The sequence below is a fragment of the Amborella trichopoda genome, chromosome 11, assembly GCF_054954075.1.
Source record: "Amborella trichopoda isolate Santa Cruz 75 chromosome 11, AtrichopodaSantaCruz75HAP2 v2.0, whole genome shotgun sequence".
Lineage (NCBI taxonomy): Eukaryota > Viridiplantae > Streptophyta > Magnoliopsida > Amborellales > Amborellaceae > Amborella > Amborella trichopoda.
The window spans coordinates 12246235-12267883 of NC_142346.1; the positions used below are offsets into that span (position 1 = coordinate 12246235).

At 38.7% G+C, this 21649-nt stretch overlaps 1 protein-coding gene across 41 annotated transcripts; it reads left to right on the plus strand.

Annotated features, from left to right (window-relative positions):
• The first annotated feature begins 214 nt into the window (after positions 1-214).
• Positions 215-19669, plus strand: LOC18426958 (Leucine-rich repeat (LRR) family protein). Of its 41 annotated transcripts, none has more exons than XR_016044347.1 (12): positions 215-296; positions 710-781; positions 3035-3127; positions 4116-4197; positions 4502-4558; positions 5352-5416; positions 5602-5697; positions 17981-18082; positions 18355-18441; positions 18577-18660; positions 18877-19371; positions 19467-19669. XR_016044347.1 is itself a non-coding variant. In XM_088851804.1 (12 exons), exons 4-12 carry the CDS (start codon positions 3023-3025, stop codon positions 19297-19299), a joined length of 1101 nt encoding a protein of 366 aa, XP_088707930.1. In that variant the 5' UTR covers positions 215-296; positions 710-781; positions 2752-2855; position 3022; the 3' UTR covers positions 19300-19669. The 41 variants fall into 41 exon arrangements, 20 of the variants coding, with proteins under 20 accessions (XP_088707930.1, XP_020518416.1, XP_088707937.1 ...); XM_088851804.1 differs by adding an exon at positions 2752-2855 and having other exon boundaries at positions 3022-3127; positions 18877-19669; XR_016044344.1 differs by having other exon boundaries at positions 282-458; positions 3022-3127; positions 18580-18660.
• The last annotated feature ends 1980 nt before the right edge of the window (positions 19670-21649 follow it).

Consider the following 21649-nt stretch of genomic DNA (forward strand, 5'->3'; position numbering starts at 1 on the left):
GAAGATCATTACTAAAAAAAAAATATAAATGCCATTTTTTTATTTTTTATTTTTTTCAGCAAACTGTTTAAATACTTTACATTTACGAAACATACCCTTATACACGTGCCAACTGTACCGTCAAGGTCCTCTTATACAAAATCCAGCGCGCCAAAAAATGCAGAAATGAGAATATTTATAGCTGAAAATGGACGTTAGGGTTTCCTTTATCAGTGATGTGGTTTAGGCGTTCAGCTTGGACATGATTATATTAATGAAGAACAATAGCCAGGGAACCTAGTGCTCTTTCAGACAAGGTACTGATAGGCCCATAGCATGTGTTAGTGGAATATCATACTGAGCTAAGAACTAGGGCAATCATGGAATCTTTAAGCTTTGATGAAATTTTAAAGGAACACCAGACTAGAGATGCATCATCCATTTCTTCTCTGCAACTTTCAAAGAGAGGACTCTCTAAAGTATGATTTTCTGCAATTTCCACGCGATTTGGCCGCATTTGAAATCTCTATCTAAGTAGCTGGACTTCTTTTGATTTCTCTGTGTTATAAATTAATGCCTAATCTCTCACCATATTTGTACTATGCTTGAACCAAGTGGTTTTATTTTTTTAGTTTTTCGGACCTAGCTCTCATTTTCTGATTCTTATTGTTTATCATTTTAATAGGAAACGATCTCTGACGTTGATTATGACAAAAAAAAAAAAATGCAGGTTTTGGGATTCAACGAGTTTAGTATCTTGGAGAGACTAGATCTCAGCTGCAATAACCTGTCGACTCTTGAGGTAACCGTTGACCTTTTACATTTCTCTTTTGGATCTCACTCTTTCTTTTGTCACTGTCTTCATATCTGCTGTATAAATTTCACATTTCGAGTCTCTTTTCGATGAACTTACCAAAGAAGAAAAGAAAACGAAAAGCTCTAGTTCAACACTGAAGAGTACGTGCCAAAAGCTTTATAGAGTTATTTGTATGCACTTGCGCCAGTAGAACTAAAACTTGCCCTAGATTACAGTATAAATATGAAAAATAGTGTATTGTATTACTGTTGTCCTCTATCTCGGCATAGTAATAAGCTCAAATACCAATTGTCAGTATGACAAGGGAAAATACATGACAAAATATCTCGCATCCTTTTTGTCCCAATTTGAAGAAGAGGGCAATTAGATTTTGGAAAAGGTAGAAAAAGAACATTATGCTGTATACAATTCGCCTTGCCACCTAGTCAGCCATTTTCTGAAAACCGCCTAGGCGTTGACTAGGCGGTATGCTCCAGGCATGCACCCGCCTGGGTGGCATAAAAGGCTGGCTCCTAGGCGCTGCCCCAAACAATCGAGACTGAGGTGCAAAATGCCACTCGGCCATTCGGTAACTTCGTCATTTTCCCCCTTAAAAGGGGGAAAAAGGTTTTGGGGGCCATTCTTGCCCCCCCACAACATTTTTAGTGAGGTTTAGAGTGAGAAAAACATTGAATTTTTTTTTCAACCTCCTAGAATACTCACAAAATTACAAGATATTCATCCCCAATATTTTTGAGGCTTATAGTGGTTGTAAAAGAGGAGAATTGGGAATAACCGGTTTGGGTCGATATCGATTCCATTACAAGAAGGTTGGTATATTTCAATATTTTTTGTAGGTTTTTTTTTTTTGGTTCATTATGTTTTTTTTTTGGTTCACAATGTCTTGTGATGTTATTCTTTGCTTTTTGTATTCTCTTTTTTGATACTTTATGATATATATTTGATATGTTATCAACTATTTGGATTATTATTCACCAAAAGAAAACTGTTTGGATTATTTTCCCATTTTGATATTTAGTTTGAATTTTTTTTTTTTTGGTTTTTTTTTTGAATTTTATGCTTGGGTTTGTATGATTCATAAACCATAACTTTTATCCCCATAATTTTTTTTTTTTTATGAGTTAAATTAACAATTACTTATTAAATAGTTGCATGAATGATATGTTCTTTTGACTTTGTGTTATTACATTGCAATTTTTATGGTAGGTTTTACCTAGATTTTTTTTTTTGTCTCGATCATGCTTGCTTTAACAGTTTAAAGTTGTGTATGTTTATGTTTGATCTGTACTTCTGATTTCTGAATGACATATTATATACAAAACTTACTTATTAAGTAATAAAATGGCAATTCTATATACAATAAAGCGGGGGTGGGGGTGAGGGGGGGGCGGCAGGGAGGTGTGGGGGGTCCAACAATCGGCAAGGATCTCCAAACACCCCCCCCCCCCCCCCCCCCTCCCTAATGCAGGCTGCCTTTGTGTTTGGGCGGGCGCCCGCCTAGGAGGCCTAGACCCTTGGCCACCTAGGTGGCTGCATCCCCCTTCTTGAACATTGGCTGTATGTAACTAACTGTAAATATATCACTTAAATCTCGCAAATATAAATAATTGTAAATAAATCACTTAAAACTCGCAAAGCCCCAAGGGAAGTGTATGTACTACCTTGATTAGCTCATGAATTATCTTTTGATATTTTGTGACTCTAAAGATGATGAGATGGAAGAATCTAAAATTTGGTGCTTCTCCCTAAGGTTATCATTTTCATGTGTATTATGGGAGTTTTTTAGCACAAAGGAGGAGGTTTGGGGGGATTCTTCCTATTCATAATGAAACTATGCTGCTGAAATTTCGCAATAAGATCAACTAGTTCTAGGATTCTGTATTATCTTTGGTTGTTGAGATGCATTTGCTACTTCTATTTGAATTTATGGAGGAAATGATTGGGTATTGTTTCAGTTTTGTTTATATTTGTTGCAATCGTTGATCTGAGGTGACGTTGTTAATTTGGAGGGGCCATCTAAACTTTATGACCCATCATTACAGGGAACTTCAAATTTCTGGTAGCACTTCTTTCTTAATGAATTTCTACTGGATCAGTTTTTAGAGTCAGTTATAGACACATTCAATAAGTTGTATTATACTAGCTCATGCTTTTTGTTATAGCTAAATGACCAATACTGATTTAGTAGCTAGCAATCGTTAAAGCTTATTGATAAACCTCAATAGCATGCTTTCTCAGGGACTTAAGTCATGTGTCAACTTAAAATGGCTCTCGGTTGTGGAGAACAAACTTCAAAGCTTGAAAGGGGTAGAAAGCCTTTCGAAGCTCACGGTGAGTAGCCATGTGATCTTTCGTTCTCATTTTTGTGGGCTCCTACAAGAACTATCTGCTTAAATGTATGGCCTTTTATGTAATTTGCTTGCATGACAAACCTACTGAGGATTTATCTTTGCATTTAATTTGGTCTAGTAAGGGTGTAGACCTTAAACTATCCCTTAACCCATCCTAAGCCCGGTAAAGGAGGTGGGTTGTGGGTTGCATTAGGCTGGCAACCAGCGTAAAACTTTGCCATATCTTATTGTGAATCCTGAACCTATGTTATATGTTCATGCTAAGGCGTTCCTCTTAAGCGATGTGTTGCACCACATCTTACTGAGGGTATGGCCCTTGACAGAGAAGAATAGAGGAACATTATTTATGTAGCCGATTCCAAAAAATTGGGATATGGCTTAGATGATGATAATGATGATGATGATTACGACTAGCCTATGTTGCTTCTTTGTTATATTTATGTTGTATTTTAGTTTTAATTTAAACTGATATCGTTTTTAATATATTATTCCTAAGTAGAAAAATGCCATGAAGTTGTATGTAACATACAACTAACGGGGCATAACGTAAAATAAAAGCAAATAAAGATACAAAAGGAAAGCACAATAGGATCAAAGATAAGAAAAGAAAATAACAAAAAAAGCAAGCACAGTACAAAAGCAAGATTAAAGGTCAATGGGGAAGGGAAAAGTCCCAATAGAGAGCATTACAACTTCTTGAGTTAAGGCGTTCACCTCAAAATTCTCTTATGGGGATTGCCACTTGTTAGACTGGGGTAGATATGTATAATTGCATCGATCTCATCATACAATCTAACCGTTCTACTCAATTGCAAGCATCTTCGTATTCTTCTCTTTGATTAATAATTTGGAAGCAAGTTTGCAGTTCTTTATCCGCTCTGTCATGCTTTGAAAGAATTCTTTGTATTTGTGTACCTATTCTTAACGACAAAATGCTTCTTTTTGGGCCATTTTTCTTAAATGTGTAGGTTTTAAATGCTGGCCGAAATATACTTACATCAATGGATGAGGTTAAGTCTCTAACAAGCTTACGAGCATTAATGTTGAATGGTAGGTCTTGTAAACAACTTTGCAGTTTCAATAGTAAGTTATTTAGTTTGACTTAGGCTCAGATTCATCTGAGTCACTAGGACCTAGCAAGTGCTGGATATGTTTCCAGAACGCTGGGACTGGCCTAAGTCGGCCCAAGTCACCGACCCACCCTTCTGTGTAATTATCTCAGAGACCAGGACAAGTCAGGCTGCTGACTCGGGTGCAGGACCTTCGCGAGTCTAGACCGAGTCCAAGTTTTGAATCACTAGGATTTATATTGTTTGCTATTGACTCTGATTTTTTGCTGTTTCTTCTTTTGTAGATAATGATATCTCTTCCATTTGTAGACTGGATCGTCTAAGCTTTCTTAATACTCTTGGTAAGTAATACATTTTTGTATGTTGAATTTAGTACTCTTTTGGCATTGGCATTTCTTATGGTCTTGGGCGTGACTTGTAAAAAATGACTAGGCCTGTGTTATCTAGACATGAACATTGGTGTCAGATATGATGTGCTCTGGCCAATATTTGTTGTACCTAGAAAACTGTCATCTTCACAACATCAAATTTGTTCATGACAATATCCCTCAAATGTCTTAATTCCACTTCAAATATCTGATACCAATTTTTGACGGCTATCCTGTAACCATTGTCAGCTTCTGCTCTACTTTCCATTACACCCTTTTTTAAACACCTTGTCCTATATGATAAAGTGAACCTCGGATCCATTTGCTCCACCCCTCCAAAGAAATATATGGAGACGTCTTCTTAATCTATTAAATATGTAGCGGTCAGTTGCCACTAATTTTCTTATTTCATAATTTAATTACCACTGATTATTCTTTAGACAAATATGTTCAACTATTGTAAAACTTTTGTATTTAGTAATCTGGGGCATGATTGGCTTTTGACTTTGCCAGTCTTATTAATATTTGAAAATTAAGCTTATTTCAGTTTTGAATTTGCCAAGGATAGAGGTAAGAAGTATGGCCTTGTTCTTGGAAGTTATCGTCATGATGGAGTGTTCAACATTTAAAAATTATTTGGGTAGTGGATGATTTGCCCGTCTGTTTTGGCTAGTGACATTCAAGCATTATATATTTGCTTAATTTTGGTGGTTGCTACATGGAAGACCCGTTCTCTTAACTAGTAAACTGATATTTTGGTTTGTAGTTCTCTCTCGAAACCCAATACAAGATATTGGTAAATCACTGGCTAAGGGGAAATCTATCGCAAAGGTAATATTAATTCACAGGTGTTTGTGGTCATGTTATATTTATATTTTTGCCTTTTAGTTTTGTGGACATGTTTTCTTTATGTTTTTGCCTTTTAGTTTCGTAGCTTCCTTAACCAACATGTGTGGTAGTTTGAGGAGCTAATCTACAGCGATACTTATAAAAGAAAATTTTCATTTCCATTTCAGCTGTCTTTATCAAATTGTCAACTGCAAACCATTGGATTATCTCTAATTTCCTGTGTAGATTTGAAGGAGCTCCGACTTGCACATAATCGGATCACAGTATGTTCTTGAACTCGGGTTAATTTTGCTAGATAACCATAATTTGTGTATGATGAGTTGAAATAGTTACAGGTCCCTTGTGCTTTGACTCATGATTGTTTGCTCTTTAGTGGACTCATATCTCCATTTCTTTCGCCAGCCTGCTATACTCTAGTCATTACTTGGATAATATCTTTCTATATGCTTTTCATTTTCCTTGAACAATTGTTGATAGTTTCTTCTTATTCCATTATCTGGTTTGTTAGTGATACCATAAGAAGCTTGCCTTGAAGCCTCCTCGACCATTTCGCATGTCAAACCTTCCCTAGGGAAGACCTCCTCAGTAGGGGTCACGAACTAGCCAATCTGAAGCATTCTCCATGTCTTTCGAAGAGATAGGGTCCTTCTTTGGCTGGTTTTTCTTTTCCTTGAGCCTTTGAATGTCTCAAACAAAAATCAAGTCATTGAGCTTCTTTTGCTCAAGCCTATTTCTTCTCTTTGTATGCACCTATAAGGAAAAATAATGCATAAGTAACTACTATAGGTCTATGGTCTTCTTACCTTTTATGAATCTATATTACAAAATGAATATGAACTTATAAACACAAAAAACATATAAAATTTTATTCCTTTAAAATAGTAAAATAGTAAAATACCATCTCAAAACGAACTCCAATTGCATTCACAACCGGAAGAGGTAGTTGTCAAACTCAAGATCCCCATAGCCATCTTCTGGAGGTTTGGAGCGCGACTCCCATGTTGTCTCCACCATTGGGCTGCAATATGGGGGCAACCTTTATAATTAATTTAGGTATTTAACGTTATCAGAACTTGAAAGAAAATTCTAAATTTATATTTCATAAAACAAAAGTACACAAGTCAAAAGAATATTACCTTGTTCGTCTTTGTTTCTCTGCCTTAATGCTATATCTTTCCTAAATGACATCAAAGAACACTTGTACGAAATTAGGTCTTTAATTGATATCTTATCTTGGATAGTTGGATCAGGAACTAATTTCTCAAGGCACCAATTAAAACCATCCATAATTACCCCTTTTGACTCAATATCTACATCTGCATTAAAGAATTTGGGGTTCAAGTAGTACCCTGTTGCATGCAATGGTCTATGGAGTTGCTGATCCTATTTATCATCTATAATCTCCCAAATTGGGGCATACTTCGCTGCATCATTGCCCAAATTCTCTGCAATCTCATTCTTACAATCTCATTCTTGGCCCTTTCTATTGCATCATATATAAAGCCCATGGAGGGCTTATCAGCATCAACCAAGCGCAAGACTTTCACCAAGGGAAGAAATACTAATATCGCATGCTTCACCCCACTCCAAAAATATTTCGAAAGAATAATATCTCGTGTCTTCTTTCCCTTGGCATCTTTAGACCACTTACACCTACTCCACTCCTCTGAAGCAAACATAGACCTTAATGCAATTCTCCTCTTATACATGCTTTGTAGATTAAGGTAGGCAGTGACAAATCTAGTGACCCCAGGCCTGACTAGCTCTCTCTTTTTTGTAAACTTGCGCATCATGCTAAGGGTAAGTATGTGACTGTATATGAAGATTGTAACCTCCTTAGCCTTAAAAATAATTCCTTTAATAGGAGGCAATTCACCAATTGTCTCAAGCATAAGATCTACGCAATGTGTAGTGCAAGGAGTCCAAAATATGCGAGGCCTCTTTTGTCGAAGCAAATGACTTGCAGCTAGATTGGGAGCAGCATTATCTGTGACCACTTGAATTACATGTTCCTCCCCAACCTCCTCAATACCCTTATCAATGAAAGAAAATATATAATGCGCATCATGAACATCATTGGAAGCATCGATTGAGCACAAAAAAACTGTACCTGTGGGACAATTTACTAATAAATTCATGCTACTACTCCTCCTCATCCTATTACTCCACATATCTGTCATCAAAGAAACCCAAAATTTAGCCCATCCCTCCTGATGAGTCTTGAGATATTCATTAGTGTACTCGACTTCTTTATTCAGTAGTGGGTCTCCAATCTCATAAGGAGTTAGAGTTTTCAAACCTGGCCCAAATTGCCCAATTGCTTCCAACATTGTATGGAAGCTATTCAAACTAGCATGGTTAAAAGAAATGCTATCATGGTAAAACCACCGAGCAATATACTGAATCACCCTGGCTCTATTTTCCTTTTTAAACCTATTTTCAATTGTCACCTGTTTTTTCTCCTTTCCCTTGCCTTTCTCAATTACTGTCTCAGGGCTAGGTGTAAAGAAACTATCTATAGGCTTTCTCGTACGAGCCTTCTTAGACCCAAAAGCCCTCTTGGTCTTAGAGCTCTGAGTACCAACCATGGCTACCTCTTCTTCCCCCTCTTCATCATCCTTTTTTTCAGTTTCAGTATTATCATAAAAAATATGAACCCTTGACTTTAATTTGGCTATATCCTTTTTTTTTGCAACTTTTTTACTCTTTTCGGCTTCAATGTACTCCAAATTTCTTTCTTTACAAGATCTGAGACTTTCTTACATGGGGGGACATCACCTCTAATATTGGCAAGATGTTTCTTAAATCTATTTATGCCGGCATTAGAAACATGTCCATAGAAATTGCACATAATTTTATTTCTGTCATTCTTATCTGGGTTAACACAATCTTTCCATCCCGGATCTCCACCCCTAGTAGACCCCGCAAAAGACATCTCAAATTAAAAAAATAAATCTCAAATAAAGATTACAGACTGACCTTTTCTACCCAATCTCTGATCTTTGATGTTGGTTATCTCAGTTGAGCTACGAATCAACTTAAAAGTCTTCTAATACCACCAATAGCACCCTAAAAATAATTTCAATCAGAAAAACAAACTTTTTCAATCCACAAGAAGTATTTTCGATTATCAGCAATTGCTTTAGATTCTCATAAATAATTTTAAGATTGAGGGTTTCTTGTTTTTTTTTTCAGTTTGGGGTTGAAAATAGACCCCCTAAACTTATTTTATACAAACTTGGGGGTCAAAATGACCCCCTTTGCCCTTTTGGGTGAAGTTAAAAAAAAAAAAAATAGTAAACTGTGCTCGGCGCCCGCCCAAGTATAGCCGCCCGTGTTGGGGCGCCCAAGTCCAGGTGAGCGGAAAATGTGTTTTTGGCGCCTAGGCGCCGGGCGGTCAGTTTTTTTAAACATTGCCCGGAACAGAAGAAATCTTAGAGAGAAGTTTGGCAAAAATGCATAAATTGCAGAATTTGATAGAGACATTCATTCACTCCCATGGCCGTTTCTCGAAGCCTCGACGTCGGACTGCCTCAAGAGCAAGTCTATCACGATCGCGATTCAAAGGGCTTCGATTTGAGGTAAAGTTTGTCCAATATTATGAGCGGGAAGACACCTTATTTAAGCTAGAAGCGAGGCATAATTTTTCGGTGACCTTTTAAATTAAGAAAATGATCAATTGGCACTCAAATCGGAAGGCTTTTGTCGCAAAACAATCACAACGATTTCCCCTTCGATTTGTGATAAAGAAATCAACCAAGAACGCAACAAATCAGGCTACATCAATTATTGAATTTCTCAAGTTTATGGATTTGGCTGAATTTTTGGGTTCATTATCAAAAGTTCGATTCAAGCTTCAAAATGGATATCGAATCGATTGTCTCGAGACGACCATCATTTCTACGATGATTGATTATATGAAATGTCGCTGCAAAGTGTCGAAAAAGGCCCTGAGGCATGGCTATGGCGTGAGGCCCTTTTTGAAGGGATGATTTTGTCATTTTCAAGATTATGGCCAAGGGTTTTGCACAAAAAAGGGATTGATTATTTCATTCATTTAAGTGTTATTTTTAAACAATTTTGTTGTCTTTTGCTCATCCACCCTTATTTTGTGGAGATCATATATAAACACTTTATATCATTTGTAGCCGAGAGAAGTTGGAAGGTTGATAAAAAATCCTAAGCTTTGCCCCTTCGAGCTTAAGATTGTATTATTTTCTAGTGAGAGAATACCTTTGGACCACCCTATCCCTACCTTGGACTACACTACCCTTACTACCTTAGTCTTGGACCATATATCATTCTAACCATACTCCATACCACCTATACTCTCCCAACCATTGTCCATATTCCCATAACCATAAGCCATAGTGTATCTTAACCAGTTGTTTATATTCCCATAACCATAAGCCATAGTCTATCTTAAACCACAGTCCTTAGATCACCTTACCCAACCCAAACCAACTATACACCCCAGCCTAGTCCACCCAAGCTAGTCTACAGCCTTTGCCCACAAGACTCAAGCTTCCCAAGAGCATCCAAGGGACCTTGGGAGCACACCTAGCTTACGGGTTCGATCTGTTACCTCACCCACCTAGGTACTCGGTCTACCTCTATTCTCTCTCTTCTTTCCCTTTTATTCTCTTCTTCTCTCTCTCCTCTCTTCCTCATTCATTTTCTTCTCCTTTCTCTTTTTTTTTTCTCTCTCCTCTTGCTTTCTCCTCTTTCACTCGATCTTTCTCTCTCCCTCTCCCTCTCCTTCTCCCTCTCTCTTTCTTCTCTTTCACTCGATCTTTCTCTCTCCCTCTCCCTCTCCTTCTCCCTCTCTCTTTCTTCTCTTTCTTTCTTCCTCTCTCTCACTAGTCTCTCTCCGCCTATCTCTCTCTCTTTCCTTATCTTTGTCTGTAGCCGTCGGCCTATACCTCTTTCTCTGCCTCTCTCCTCTTAACTCTCTCTCCCTCCATCTAGATCGTCGGCCTGCTGGCCCACCCCTCTCTCTTCCCTTATTTCTCCTTCTCCTTACCTCTCTCCCTCTGTATCCTAGCCACTGGCCTGTTCCTCTTTCTCTCCCTCTCCCTTTTTCCTCTCTCTCTCCCTCTTTCCTCCTTTCCCTCTCTTTCTCTCGATCTCTCTCTCTTCCTCTCGGCCTCTATCTCTCGTTCTCTTTCTCCCCCTCTTGCTCTCTTTCTCTCGTTCGCTCTCCCTCACTCGTCTTCTATCTCTCTCTCTTCTTTCTCTCCTCTCCCTCTCGCTCTCTTCCTCTCTCTTTCTCTCGATCTCTCTCTTGCTCTCGGCCTCTATCTCTCATCCTCTTTCTCCCCCTCTCGCTCTCTCTCCCTCACTCATCTTCTCCCTTATTCATCTCTCTTTCTCTCTTACCTCCCTTTATCCCGCATCTTCGTCTCTCTCCCCCTACTCTCTCGTCTCTCTCCCCCTACTCTCTCGTCTCTCATCCCTCTATCTTACTCTTGTCCTTCTCCCTCTTTTCTCGTCTCTCTTTCATTCACCTTCTTTTCTTCCGGATCCCTCTTTGCCTTGGAGCTCAGTACTTCGATCGTAATAAATTCCTTCTGTGGTCTACGAATGGATATCTTGCTGAGCATTGAGTGGTCTCTTTCTCTCATTTCTCGTCTCTCTTTCATTCACCTTTTTTTCATCCGGATCCCTTTTTGCCTTGGGGCCAGTACTTCAGTCTTAATAAATTTCCTTCTGTGGTCTACAGACGGATTTCTGGTTGGGCTTTGAGTGGTCTCTCCTTCTTCTCTCTTTCAATCTATTCTTCTTCTTCTTCTTCTACTTCTTGTTTCTTCCTTCCTCTTTTTCTCTCTTTCAACCTCTTCTTCCTCTTTACTCACCCACTCATTAGGAGGCTCTTTTGAGGTTCATCTTGCTTGGGCTTGACCCACAGTAATGTTCCTTAACAATCTCCTGGGGTATTCAAGCTTTGGCTTGATACCTTTCCATCAACCATTGATGCCTCATAGGGCAGGTGGCGTCAAAAGGTTGCTGAATTGATGAGTGGTCTCTTCTTCTTCTTCCTTCTCTACTTATTTTCTTCCTTCATCTTCTTCTCTCTCTCAATGCATTCTTCTTCCTCCTCTTTTTTCTCATTCTTTCTTTATTTATCCACTTATTAGGAAGCTCTTGTGAGGTTCCTCGTGCTTGGCTTGACCCACAATATAGTTCCTTAAGAATCCTCCGGGGTACTCAGGCTTTAGTCTGATACCTTTATGTTAACCATTGATGCCTCTTAGGGGAGGTGGCGTCGAAAGGTTGCTGAATTGATGAGTGGTCTCTGCTTCTTCTCATCCTTCTTCCTTGTCTACTTCTTGGCTTCCTTCGTCTTCTCTCTCTCAATCCATTCTTCTTCTTCTTATCTTCTTCCTTTTTGTTTTCTCTTTCTCTTTATTTATCCATTTATTAAGAGGCTCTTCTGAGTCATCTTGCTTGGGCTTGACTCACAGTATAGTCCCTTAAGAATCCTCCGGGGTATCCAGGCTTTGGTTTGATACCTTTCTGTCAACTGTTGATGCCTCCTAAGGGAGGTGGCGTCGAAAGGTTGCCAAACTGACAAACGGTTTCTTCTTATTCTTTTCCTGTTTCCTCTTCTTCTTCTTCTCCTCATTCTTCCTCTCCTTCTTCTTCTTCTCCCTCTTCCTCTTATTCTTCTCCCGTTTCACCTTCTTCTTCCTCCTCTTCTCCCTCATTTTCATTCGTCCCCCCCTTTTTTCTTGGACTCCTCTTTAAAACTAGTCTTATCCCCTTCCCCCCCTTTTTTTGTTTTTTCTATCGCTCTTAAATATCATTCCGAGGACAAGCCAGGGGTTATTAACCCATTGCCTAGCCATCTCATACATGTGTGTTTAAAAGGCGCAACGTGGTAGGAGGGAGTCTACGCCGAACCGAGCCGAGAGGTAGGGGGCTTTCCGATTCGTTCTTCTGTCGGTTCTAGTCGCACGTATGCACACGACAACCATGGTCTTAATTGGGTCCAACCAAAACCAAGGCTGACCATCTGTGGGTCTAGGTCACAACCATCTCCTCCTTTATTCGTATTGGGTATACAAGTGCGTCAAAAGTACCTTACAACACGTATAGCCTACACCCTACATCATACACCCTATACCATACCTCCCCATACAACATACCTACCCCCATACACTATACTTATTCATATGCCATGCTTATACACCATACCTACCCATACACCATACCCATCCATGCACCATACCCATTAATACCCAACCTTACTCCACATTAAACCCTACTCCCCTCAAGGTGTTGATCTCCCCTTCAAGGTGTCGGTTTCACACTTAGGTGCTAACCTCCCTCAAGCCATCAGTGTTTCCCTCTTCTTCTTTCTTTTTTTTTTCTTCTCTCTGTCGCCTTTCTCTTATTTTCTCTCTCTTCTCTTCTTTCTTTCTCTTTCTCTCTCCTTCTCTTTTTCTTTCTCTCTTCTCTCTTTCTTTCTCTTCTCTCTTTCTTTCTCTCTTTTTCTTTCTCTCTCTCCTCTTGAGCTGATAGCTTAGCCGCTGACTTGCCTCCCTCTCTCTCTCTCCCTCCCTCCGAGCCGACAGCCCACCCCCTCTCCCTCTCTTTACCTCTCTCTCCCCCTCCCCTCCACGAACCGCCAGCTCAGCCTCCAGCTCGGCTTCTCCCCCTCTGAATCTCTCTCCTTGTCATTCAATCTCTCTTTCTCCTCTCCCATTCTCTCTCCTCCCCCAATATCTCTTTCTCACTCTTTCATTCTTTCTCCTCCCCCAATCTCTCTCCCTCTCCTACTCTCTCTTTCTCTCTCTTCCACTCTCAATCTCTCTCCTCTCCTAACCTCTCTCTCTTTCTCCATCTTCCACTCTCTTATTCTCTCTCTTCTCCTCTTACTCTTCTTCTTTTGCTCACTCTCTCTCTTCTTTCTTCTTTACTCACTTCGTCTTTCTCTCCACTTCTTTCACTCAAGTCACAACATTAAGAGGAGCTCTTATGAGGCGCATATTGTTGTGAGTACGTCCCCTAATATAACAACTTTAAGAATCCTTCGAGATATCTAGGCTTCGATCTTATACCCTTTTTGTCTATTCCGGAAATACCTCCAAGGGGAGGTAGTGTCGAAAGGTTGTCTGAGTGTCGAGAAGTCTCTCCTTCTCTCCTCTTTCCCCCTTTCTTTTCTTGTCCTTCACTTCTCAGCTCTTTCTTTCTTGACATAACCACTTCTCATTCCCTCACTCATCACTTATTGCTCTTTTTGAGGCTCTTCTGAGGCGCATCCTGCTTGGGCTTGACCCACAGTCTAGCAACCTTAAGAATCCTCCAAGGTATTTAAGCTTCAGTCCAATATTCTTTCTGTCACTTTCGGTAATACCTCCTAGGGGAGGTGACATCGGAAGGTTGTTGGATTGACGGGTGATCTCCTCCCCTTCTCTTGTTTTCTAGTCTCTTCTTCTTCTTCTTTCCTTTTCTTCTTCTTCTTAAACCTTTAACCCTCAAACCCAACCTCTAACCTTTAACCCTCAAACCCAACCTATAAAGCTTCAACCCTCAAACGCTCACAAATTCTACCTCATCACTTTCAAAACCTTAGAGGAGGAATCGAGGGTCATCGACCCCTTTCCAGCCATCTTGCAAATGTGACTCAAGGCGTAGCGCAGCGCAAGGGAGCCGGAGCCAAACCGAGTCAAGAGGCAAGGGGCTTTCTAAATTGTGATCTAATAGGGCTCAACACCTGTGTGTGTCTCAACCCCATCACATGAGGTAGGTCCTACCTCACGTAAATCCTTCTTTTATTGGTTCTAGCTGCACACGTGTACACCACAAGCGGTCTTCGAGAAAGTTTCTTGGGCCGACTAATGTGTACCTCTGATGATTGGAGAGTGAGGATCAGAAATGGAAGAAGGTGAGAGATATTGTTCGATAGAAGGCTTTCTGGCAAGGGGGGAAGGTAGCTCTTAAGGTAGTTTTTCCTCTTGTCAAAGTCCTTCACATGGTTGACAGTGAGAAGTCCTCCATGGGCTACATATATGAGGCAATGGAAAGTTGCAAGAAAGAGATAGCCCATAATTTGGATAATGATGTAAGCCGCTATGAGCCAGATTGAAAGATTATTGATGAGAAGTGGGATAGGCAACTACATTGACCATTGCATGCAGCTGAACCCAACTTCTCATTATGCTGATAGGAATATACACACAAATGACACAATTATGACAATAATTTAATAAGTGTCAGGATGTGTTAGTCCCTAATCAGGATATCCAAGACATTACATGCGCTGATGAGCTAATACGTTACAAGTGCGCATTGAAGTCTTTTGAGAGTTCGATGGCGGTGAGACAAAGGACCAAATTGATCCAGGTAATAATGTATTTAACGCAATGCTCAAGTTCAATGTTCATGTTTGTTGTTTTTTATATTTCACATGTGATTGTAATTCATAATCAATATACAGCCAATTGGTGGAGCCAACGTGGGTGTAGTACTCCAAACTTATAAATGTTGGCCATTTGGATCTTGGGCCTAACCATTACCTTGTAATTTATTTTATTAGTTTACAGTTTACCAATTTGTATTAGTAGTTACTAGTTAGTTATTACTGATTACTATGTCAATTGTAAATTTGTAACATTTGATAAATTTGTAACATTTGATTTTATTAGATTCATACAAAGAAAAGAAATAGGCTGGAATCAAAGATGCTCAATGACCTAGTTTATATGAAGTAGAGATTTACTAAGAGAGATCAGAGTGATTCCCTTAGATAAAAAAACACGGATAATACCCTGGAGTAGTTAGTTGATGATGATGAGGTCAAGGGACATGAATGATTGACGTGGGATATGGTCATGAAGACCTCAGGGACATCAGCCGACCCTCTTATGGTCACTAGATCTTCTTCATAGAGGATAAGGGTGGCAGAGGAAGAGGAGGAAGCAAAGGTAGATTCACAAGAGACACAAGAGGATGATCATTATGTTGAGGAGGGAGATGATTCTAATGATGATGGGCTCGACTCTGATGCATATGATGCAACTGACCGTACTTTTTATGATGATGAGTGATGATTGAAGACTCTTTGAGTTTTCAAGTCTATATTTCATTCGTCTTTAGTTTTTATTTTCCTCCTCTAATGTGTATGTATGGACCATGGATATGGAGTATGGAGGAATTTATGTGGACTATCGACATTTGATGTCATATGTGTTATTTCTTTCCTTTTCTTAATGATGAATTGATGATTATCATCATTATCATTTTAGCCTTTTCTCAATTAATTGGGGTCGGCTAGATGAATCCTGGCCCGCCATTTTACTTTATTAATAGCCATACCCTCAGTGAGGCCATAAGTCCCCATATCTTTTTGGACTACTTCCAACCATGTCCTTTTGGGCCTACCCCTTACCCTTTTCAGTCATTCGACTTGAACTAACACGCACTTCCTAACAGGCCCTGTACTTGGTCGGTGCCACACATGGCTAGCCCACCTAAATCTACTCTCTGTCATCTTATCGCCTATTCGTGCCACACCTAAATTTTCTCGAATGGAATTCATTTTGAATTCTATCACTTCTGTTCTTGCCACTCATCCATCTCAACATCCTCATCTCCGCTAGACTCATTCTATGGGTATATTGTTTTTTGGCTGCCCAACATTTCGCCCTACCTATAGAGCAAAGCTGGTCCCACAACTGTCCTATAGAACTTGCTCTTTAGCTTCATTGGTATATAGTGATCACATAAAATTTCAGTTGCACATCTCCACTTTACCCACTTAGCTCTAATTCTATGTGCGACATCTTCCTCAATCTCTCCAATTTCCTGTATTATCCACTGGCCGTCAATCTTAACTGCTTCTTCATCTCTACTCTTATTATTATTATTAAACTTGCATTCCATATACTTTGTCTTAGTTCGGCTAATTCTAAAACCTTTGAATTCTAAGGCAGCCCTCAAAAGTTCTAACTTTGTGTTCACGCCGTTTGGGTCTCATCGATCAAAATTGTCATCTGCGAACAACATGCACCACGGTACCTCATCCTGTAGGTGTCTAGCTAAGTCGTCCATAATTAAGACAAAGAGGTACGGGCTCAATGCTAGCCTTTGATGTAGACCTATTGTCATTGAAAATTCACTTGTCTCTCCACTAGTTCTACACTAGCTAGCGTTCCTTTGTACACATCTCTCACCAAATCGATAGTGTCTGGAGACTCATTTCTTTTCCAACACACGCCAAATCAAATCTCGATGTCCTCTATCATAAGCTTTCTCTAGATCAATAAAGGCCATGTGGAGGTCTTTTCCCTGTGCTCTAAACTTCTCAATCAGTTGCCTAAATAGGAAAATAACTTCAATTGTTGACTTTCCTGAAATAAAATCAAATCGGTTTTCTGATACACTCGTTTCATGCCTTAGTCGTTGCTCAGTCACTCTCTCCAAGAGCTTCATAGTATGGCTCATAACTTGATCCTTCGATTGTTCGCACAATTCTGCATGTCTCTTTTATTCTTGTAAATGGATGCCACAATACTTTTCCTCCATTCGTTTGATATTTTCTTTGCTCTCAACACTTTGTTGAACTTTGTCAGCCAGTCAATGCCAATCTCCCCCATGGACTTCCAAACCTCTATCGGGATACCATCTGGTCCTAAAGTCTTTCCTGTGTTCATCCTTTTCAAAGCTCCTTTCAATTCTAACATCCTAATCCTACGAATGTATTTATGATCTCCGCTGTCATTTATACCAACAGTTACTTCTTGTTACCATTGAGTCCCTCCTAAAAAGTTCCTCTCTCCATTTGGTATGTCTTGGATTATTCCATCTATGTCCTCCCAAAATTCTCTTAATTCTATCATCTAATTTTACTTGTGATGCAAACTAATTACGTTAATTATCTCTTCTTTTAATACAAGTTTAATTAATAAGAGCTTATCACTTATTCTTTTGATATTAACTACTTCATCTTTTAAGTTTTTGTCTACTATTATGCCTATGCCATTTTTGTTATTATCCGTTCTTGTATGCCAAAGTTTATACCTATCTATTTCTTTAGCTTTTTTTCTTTTGTAGACAGGCTATGTTTACTCTCCTTTGTATCATTGTATCCACTAACTCCATACTCTTACCTGTAAGCGTTCCTACATTCCTAGTGGCTAGACGAATCCTATTATCTTGGACTAGCTTCTTTACCCGCGTTCATTCAGGATGTTGCTGGAACCCTTGCCTATTTTTCATTGCAATCAGACGGTGTTGCAGCGCGTCGCTTCTAGGGAATGCCTTAGCTAACCCTTGCTCATTTCTCACTGTACTTGGGTTTCGGTACAACGCGTTGCTTCTGGGGAACACCCTAGCAAAACGATGAATTGATGACTAGGGTACGGACTATGAACTAATGCTCTAATATGTATTGATTATGGAGTAATGGACTATGGATAGGCTATATGTTATATATTTTTAATGTGTTATGTGCCTCAATATGCATTTTCTAGGTTTTACACAAAATTTGGCTCTAAAATAGTTGGATCAGACACCCTCCTTTGCTTTTTTTTGGCAACCTAGGTTCTGGGCAGCAGCGTAGGTGCTGGGTGGCGTAGACCCCCTTGGTCGTATAGGTGCCACTCGATATTTTTTGGAACACTGGTGTCGATTAAACATAACAAGGTGAATTTCTCTTATAGGTAGTCCTCCACCATCCATTATTGATAAAGAATGATGAATTACTTGATACCATAGCATACACTGCTTGTGTATGGTAGGCTTTCTAAATTGTTAATATGTGATTTGAAACATCTATCTAATTTTTGGATATGTAATACCATCAGAAACATGATTGGAAGACATGAATTCTTTTCCTTGTGTCACTTTGTGCCTGCTTGTCCATACTTAATTGGTTGTGTTGATGAGTTGTTTCTTCCTCTTTATTCATTTCTCAGCTCCTTCATGTTGAGCTGGCCCATAATGCTAAGCTTCAAATCCTAGACTTGGGGAATAACATGATCAGGAAGTGGTCCAGTATAAAGGTAAACCATTGCCCATTTTACTTGGTTTCAAAGTCTTTAAAACTTCTCATACAAGCTTGTCATTGGAAGCCTGGTTGAATATCCTTATATTTGGCATGTCTGAAACTAATTCATCTTTACACCATGTTTGTATAGCAGGTAATTTCCAATTTACATGACCTGAAGAATTTAAATTTGCAGGGGAACCCCATTGTTGAGAAGAGTAATTTGGCTGTCAAGGTGCTGCTTTTCTCTCCTTCTCAAGGCTTTTGATATTATTCTTTACCATACTTAACTCTAGCCAAAATAACTAAACCTCTCTTCATTCATTTACTCTATTTCTTTTGAACATATTACCTTCTTTTTCTCATAGTTCTTTGTCAATAGTGTCTGAATAATGCATATTTTGAAGTCATCTTAACTGAGTGGTACTGGTACTCCTAAAATTGCATGCAGGTCCATAGGAAACTCCCAAGTATTCGTATATTCAATGGCCACCCTATCGAAAGCACCATTGCAGACCCTAATCTATCTAAAGAAACTATATTACAAAATCCTGACAAAGAAGCTGGTTCTAAAGAGGAGAAGTCAAAGAGAAAGAAGTCCAAGAAAAATGAGAAGTTAGAAACTGAGGTAATTGATGATAGGGATAGTTCATTTGTAGATATAATTGTTTCTAAAAATCATGAAGAACCTGAAGAGAGTGAAAAGAAGATAAGCCACAGGGGGGATCTCGAAGTGAAGAAAGATAGTGGGTTGGTTGCTGTTTTGCAAAAGCAAAAGAAGGCCAAAAGGAAACACGAGGTCAAGGGGAGTGCAACACTGTTGGTTGAGAAAGAGGAGATTGGAATGGGCGGGCCATCATTGTGGGATAGCTAATCAAATGCTTGCCTCTCTCAAAAACACGTGTCTTTCAAACACATTCACATGCTCAGCGTGTCTGCACACAAGGTGATATATCTGGTGCAACCTCTCTCTCTCTCACTCTCGCTATTGCTCTCAGTAACTTAAGATTTGAAGACCATGGTGCTGTATTCTTATTGTAGGAAACTCCCACTAATACTAGAGATCGACCTCAGCGTTGGATGCGCACTTGTTGTGTGAAAGAAAAAGGTCTGATGCCTTGCAAAAATTGAAAAATATTTTGAAATTTATTATTATCTTTTCATGAACTCCATTGTTATTCCTTTATCAATGTCCGCTTTGGGATTACCGTACAGATGAAATGGAAGAAAAGGCGTTAATGTTTTATGGACTTTTTTTTTTGGGCAGTTTAATGTGGATGGGGCTTATGGTAGGAATAGAATTCAAGACATTATGGTGATCTACATAAAGAAGTAATTTGGTGAACAGAAAATGGATTGATTAAGAAAAAGACCGAGAAAACTTGGTCTAATATGGGAGAATACAATTTTTTTTGTTTCACTTATCCTTGGGATGGCCGAGGGTTGAGGTTCAATGTGAAACAAAATTTTGTTTTTGTTTGCCAGAGAAACTTTGGCTACATTCATGAGGCAACAGTGATGGAAAATAGTGCAAAAACTTGTAAAAGTAGGCATTAAAAATGGAAGCGTTTAACAAAGCTACGTGTGGTGCACATATTGTGCGCTGGGTCCAAAGTTTAGAGACCTCAATGTCGGTTCGGCTCTCCAAAGTTAAAATTGCAAAAGAGAAGTCTGTCTTGCTTAATGAGGAAGTTGTTTGTTTCACGTTTTAGTAGTTTCCTCAAAGCTTTTGAATTTTAAAAAGTTTAAGGCCTTAATTAGTTCAGCGGGGATATCTGGTGGTCCTGCAGGTGACACATTGTGTATTTGGCCTACAGCCATTCCATATTGGTTACGAAACTTTGTGCGACCTTTGGTTCTTGTTTGATAACTTCAAGTTGGAAGTTCCTTGGAGCTGGGAGGTGTAGATTTTCAGAAATTGCACTTTCTATGTCTGGAATTTGCACATGGATCTACAGGATATTTACGAACTTTTGAACCATAAAAACTGGTGGGAATAGATTTTAGAGCCATTATAGGGGTTTTCTATGGGAGTGTTTTTCGGATGAGGTTTTGATGTGAGGGTTTACTTTTGCCATATGGAAATCATGTCCATTTATTAAAAAGGTGAAGTTTGTCGATTGAACTTGTCTCGTACAAGTAAGGCTGTATTAATTTACATTGTCTATTTTATTTGAATATTATAGATTTTTTCAAAAGACGTGCTATTTTTTGAAATACTTTTAATAATATGTTAAATCTATATTGTCTAACTAAAATAGATGGGGTAGAGCACTACAATCTTATGTCTACAAAAAAGGCTGCATTCTTATCCAAACTAAAACTACACCTTTCATTAAATGAATGATGGTTCAAAGTTGTAGGTTGTCATGGCTATCTCTAGATCACACATTATATGTCATCACGAAATAGACAGGTGAGAGCATGTATGGGTATCTAAATTTTATGGTTTTGTTTATTAGATTGAGCTAAAATTTTAGACATCCACACTCCTCATCATCTTCATGCACTTGTATAAAAGATAAAAGAGATTTGTTAAAAAATGGCTAAAATATGTTTGGAGGGTATTTTGATCATTTGATTTTATTTGAATTATTTTTTGTGTTAGATAGAAATGCACCTAAATGAGGTACATACACACTCTAAATTTTATCTTAATTGGAAAAACTAAAAAATGGATGAAGGCAAGGACAACATTTTTAAATGACCAAATAGTCCACATTGTAGTTTATTTAAAGGGTGCGGTTTGCATAAGGTTGCATCATTAAACAATCAAAATAATGCGCACCTCCAAATTTTGTCGCAAGGTGCAATTTTGGTATAAAAAGTAATAGTATGGCCTGAAAATCTATTTTCATATCTAATTATAAAAGTTTAAATGGAAAAAATGGTTCATATCAAGTAGATCTATAAACACATGGAAATCTTGAAAATGGACAGTTTGGATAATGTATTGCACGCTGCATTATTTTTTGTGACTTGAAATCTTTTTTACTTTTTCCTTTCATTTCCATACATCTTGATGTTAAGATAATCAATTAAAGGTTTTCTAATATCAAAATAGTTGTTTCCGATGGATTTTGAGGTGCACCGTAATTCTACAATTTAAGATTGCACTTAAAATGCTGTCAAGCTTACTATTTGATTTTGATTGGTCGATTGAGATTATGTTCAATCTAACTCTCATACACCCCTAAAAACAATATAAAAAATATTTCTAAAAA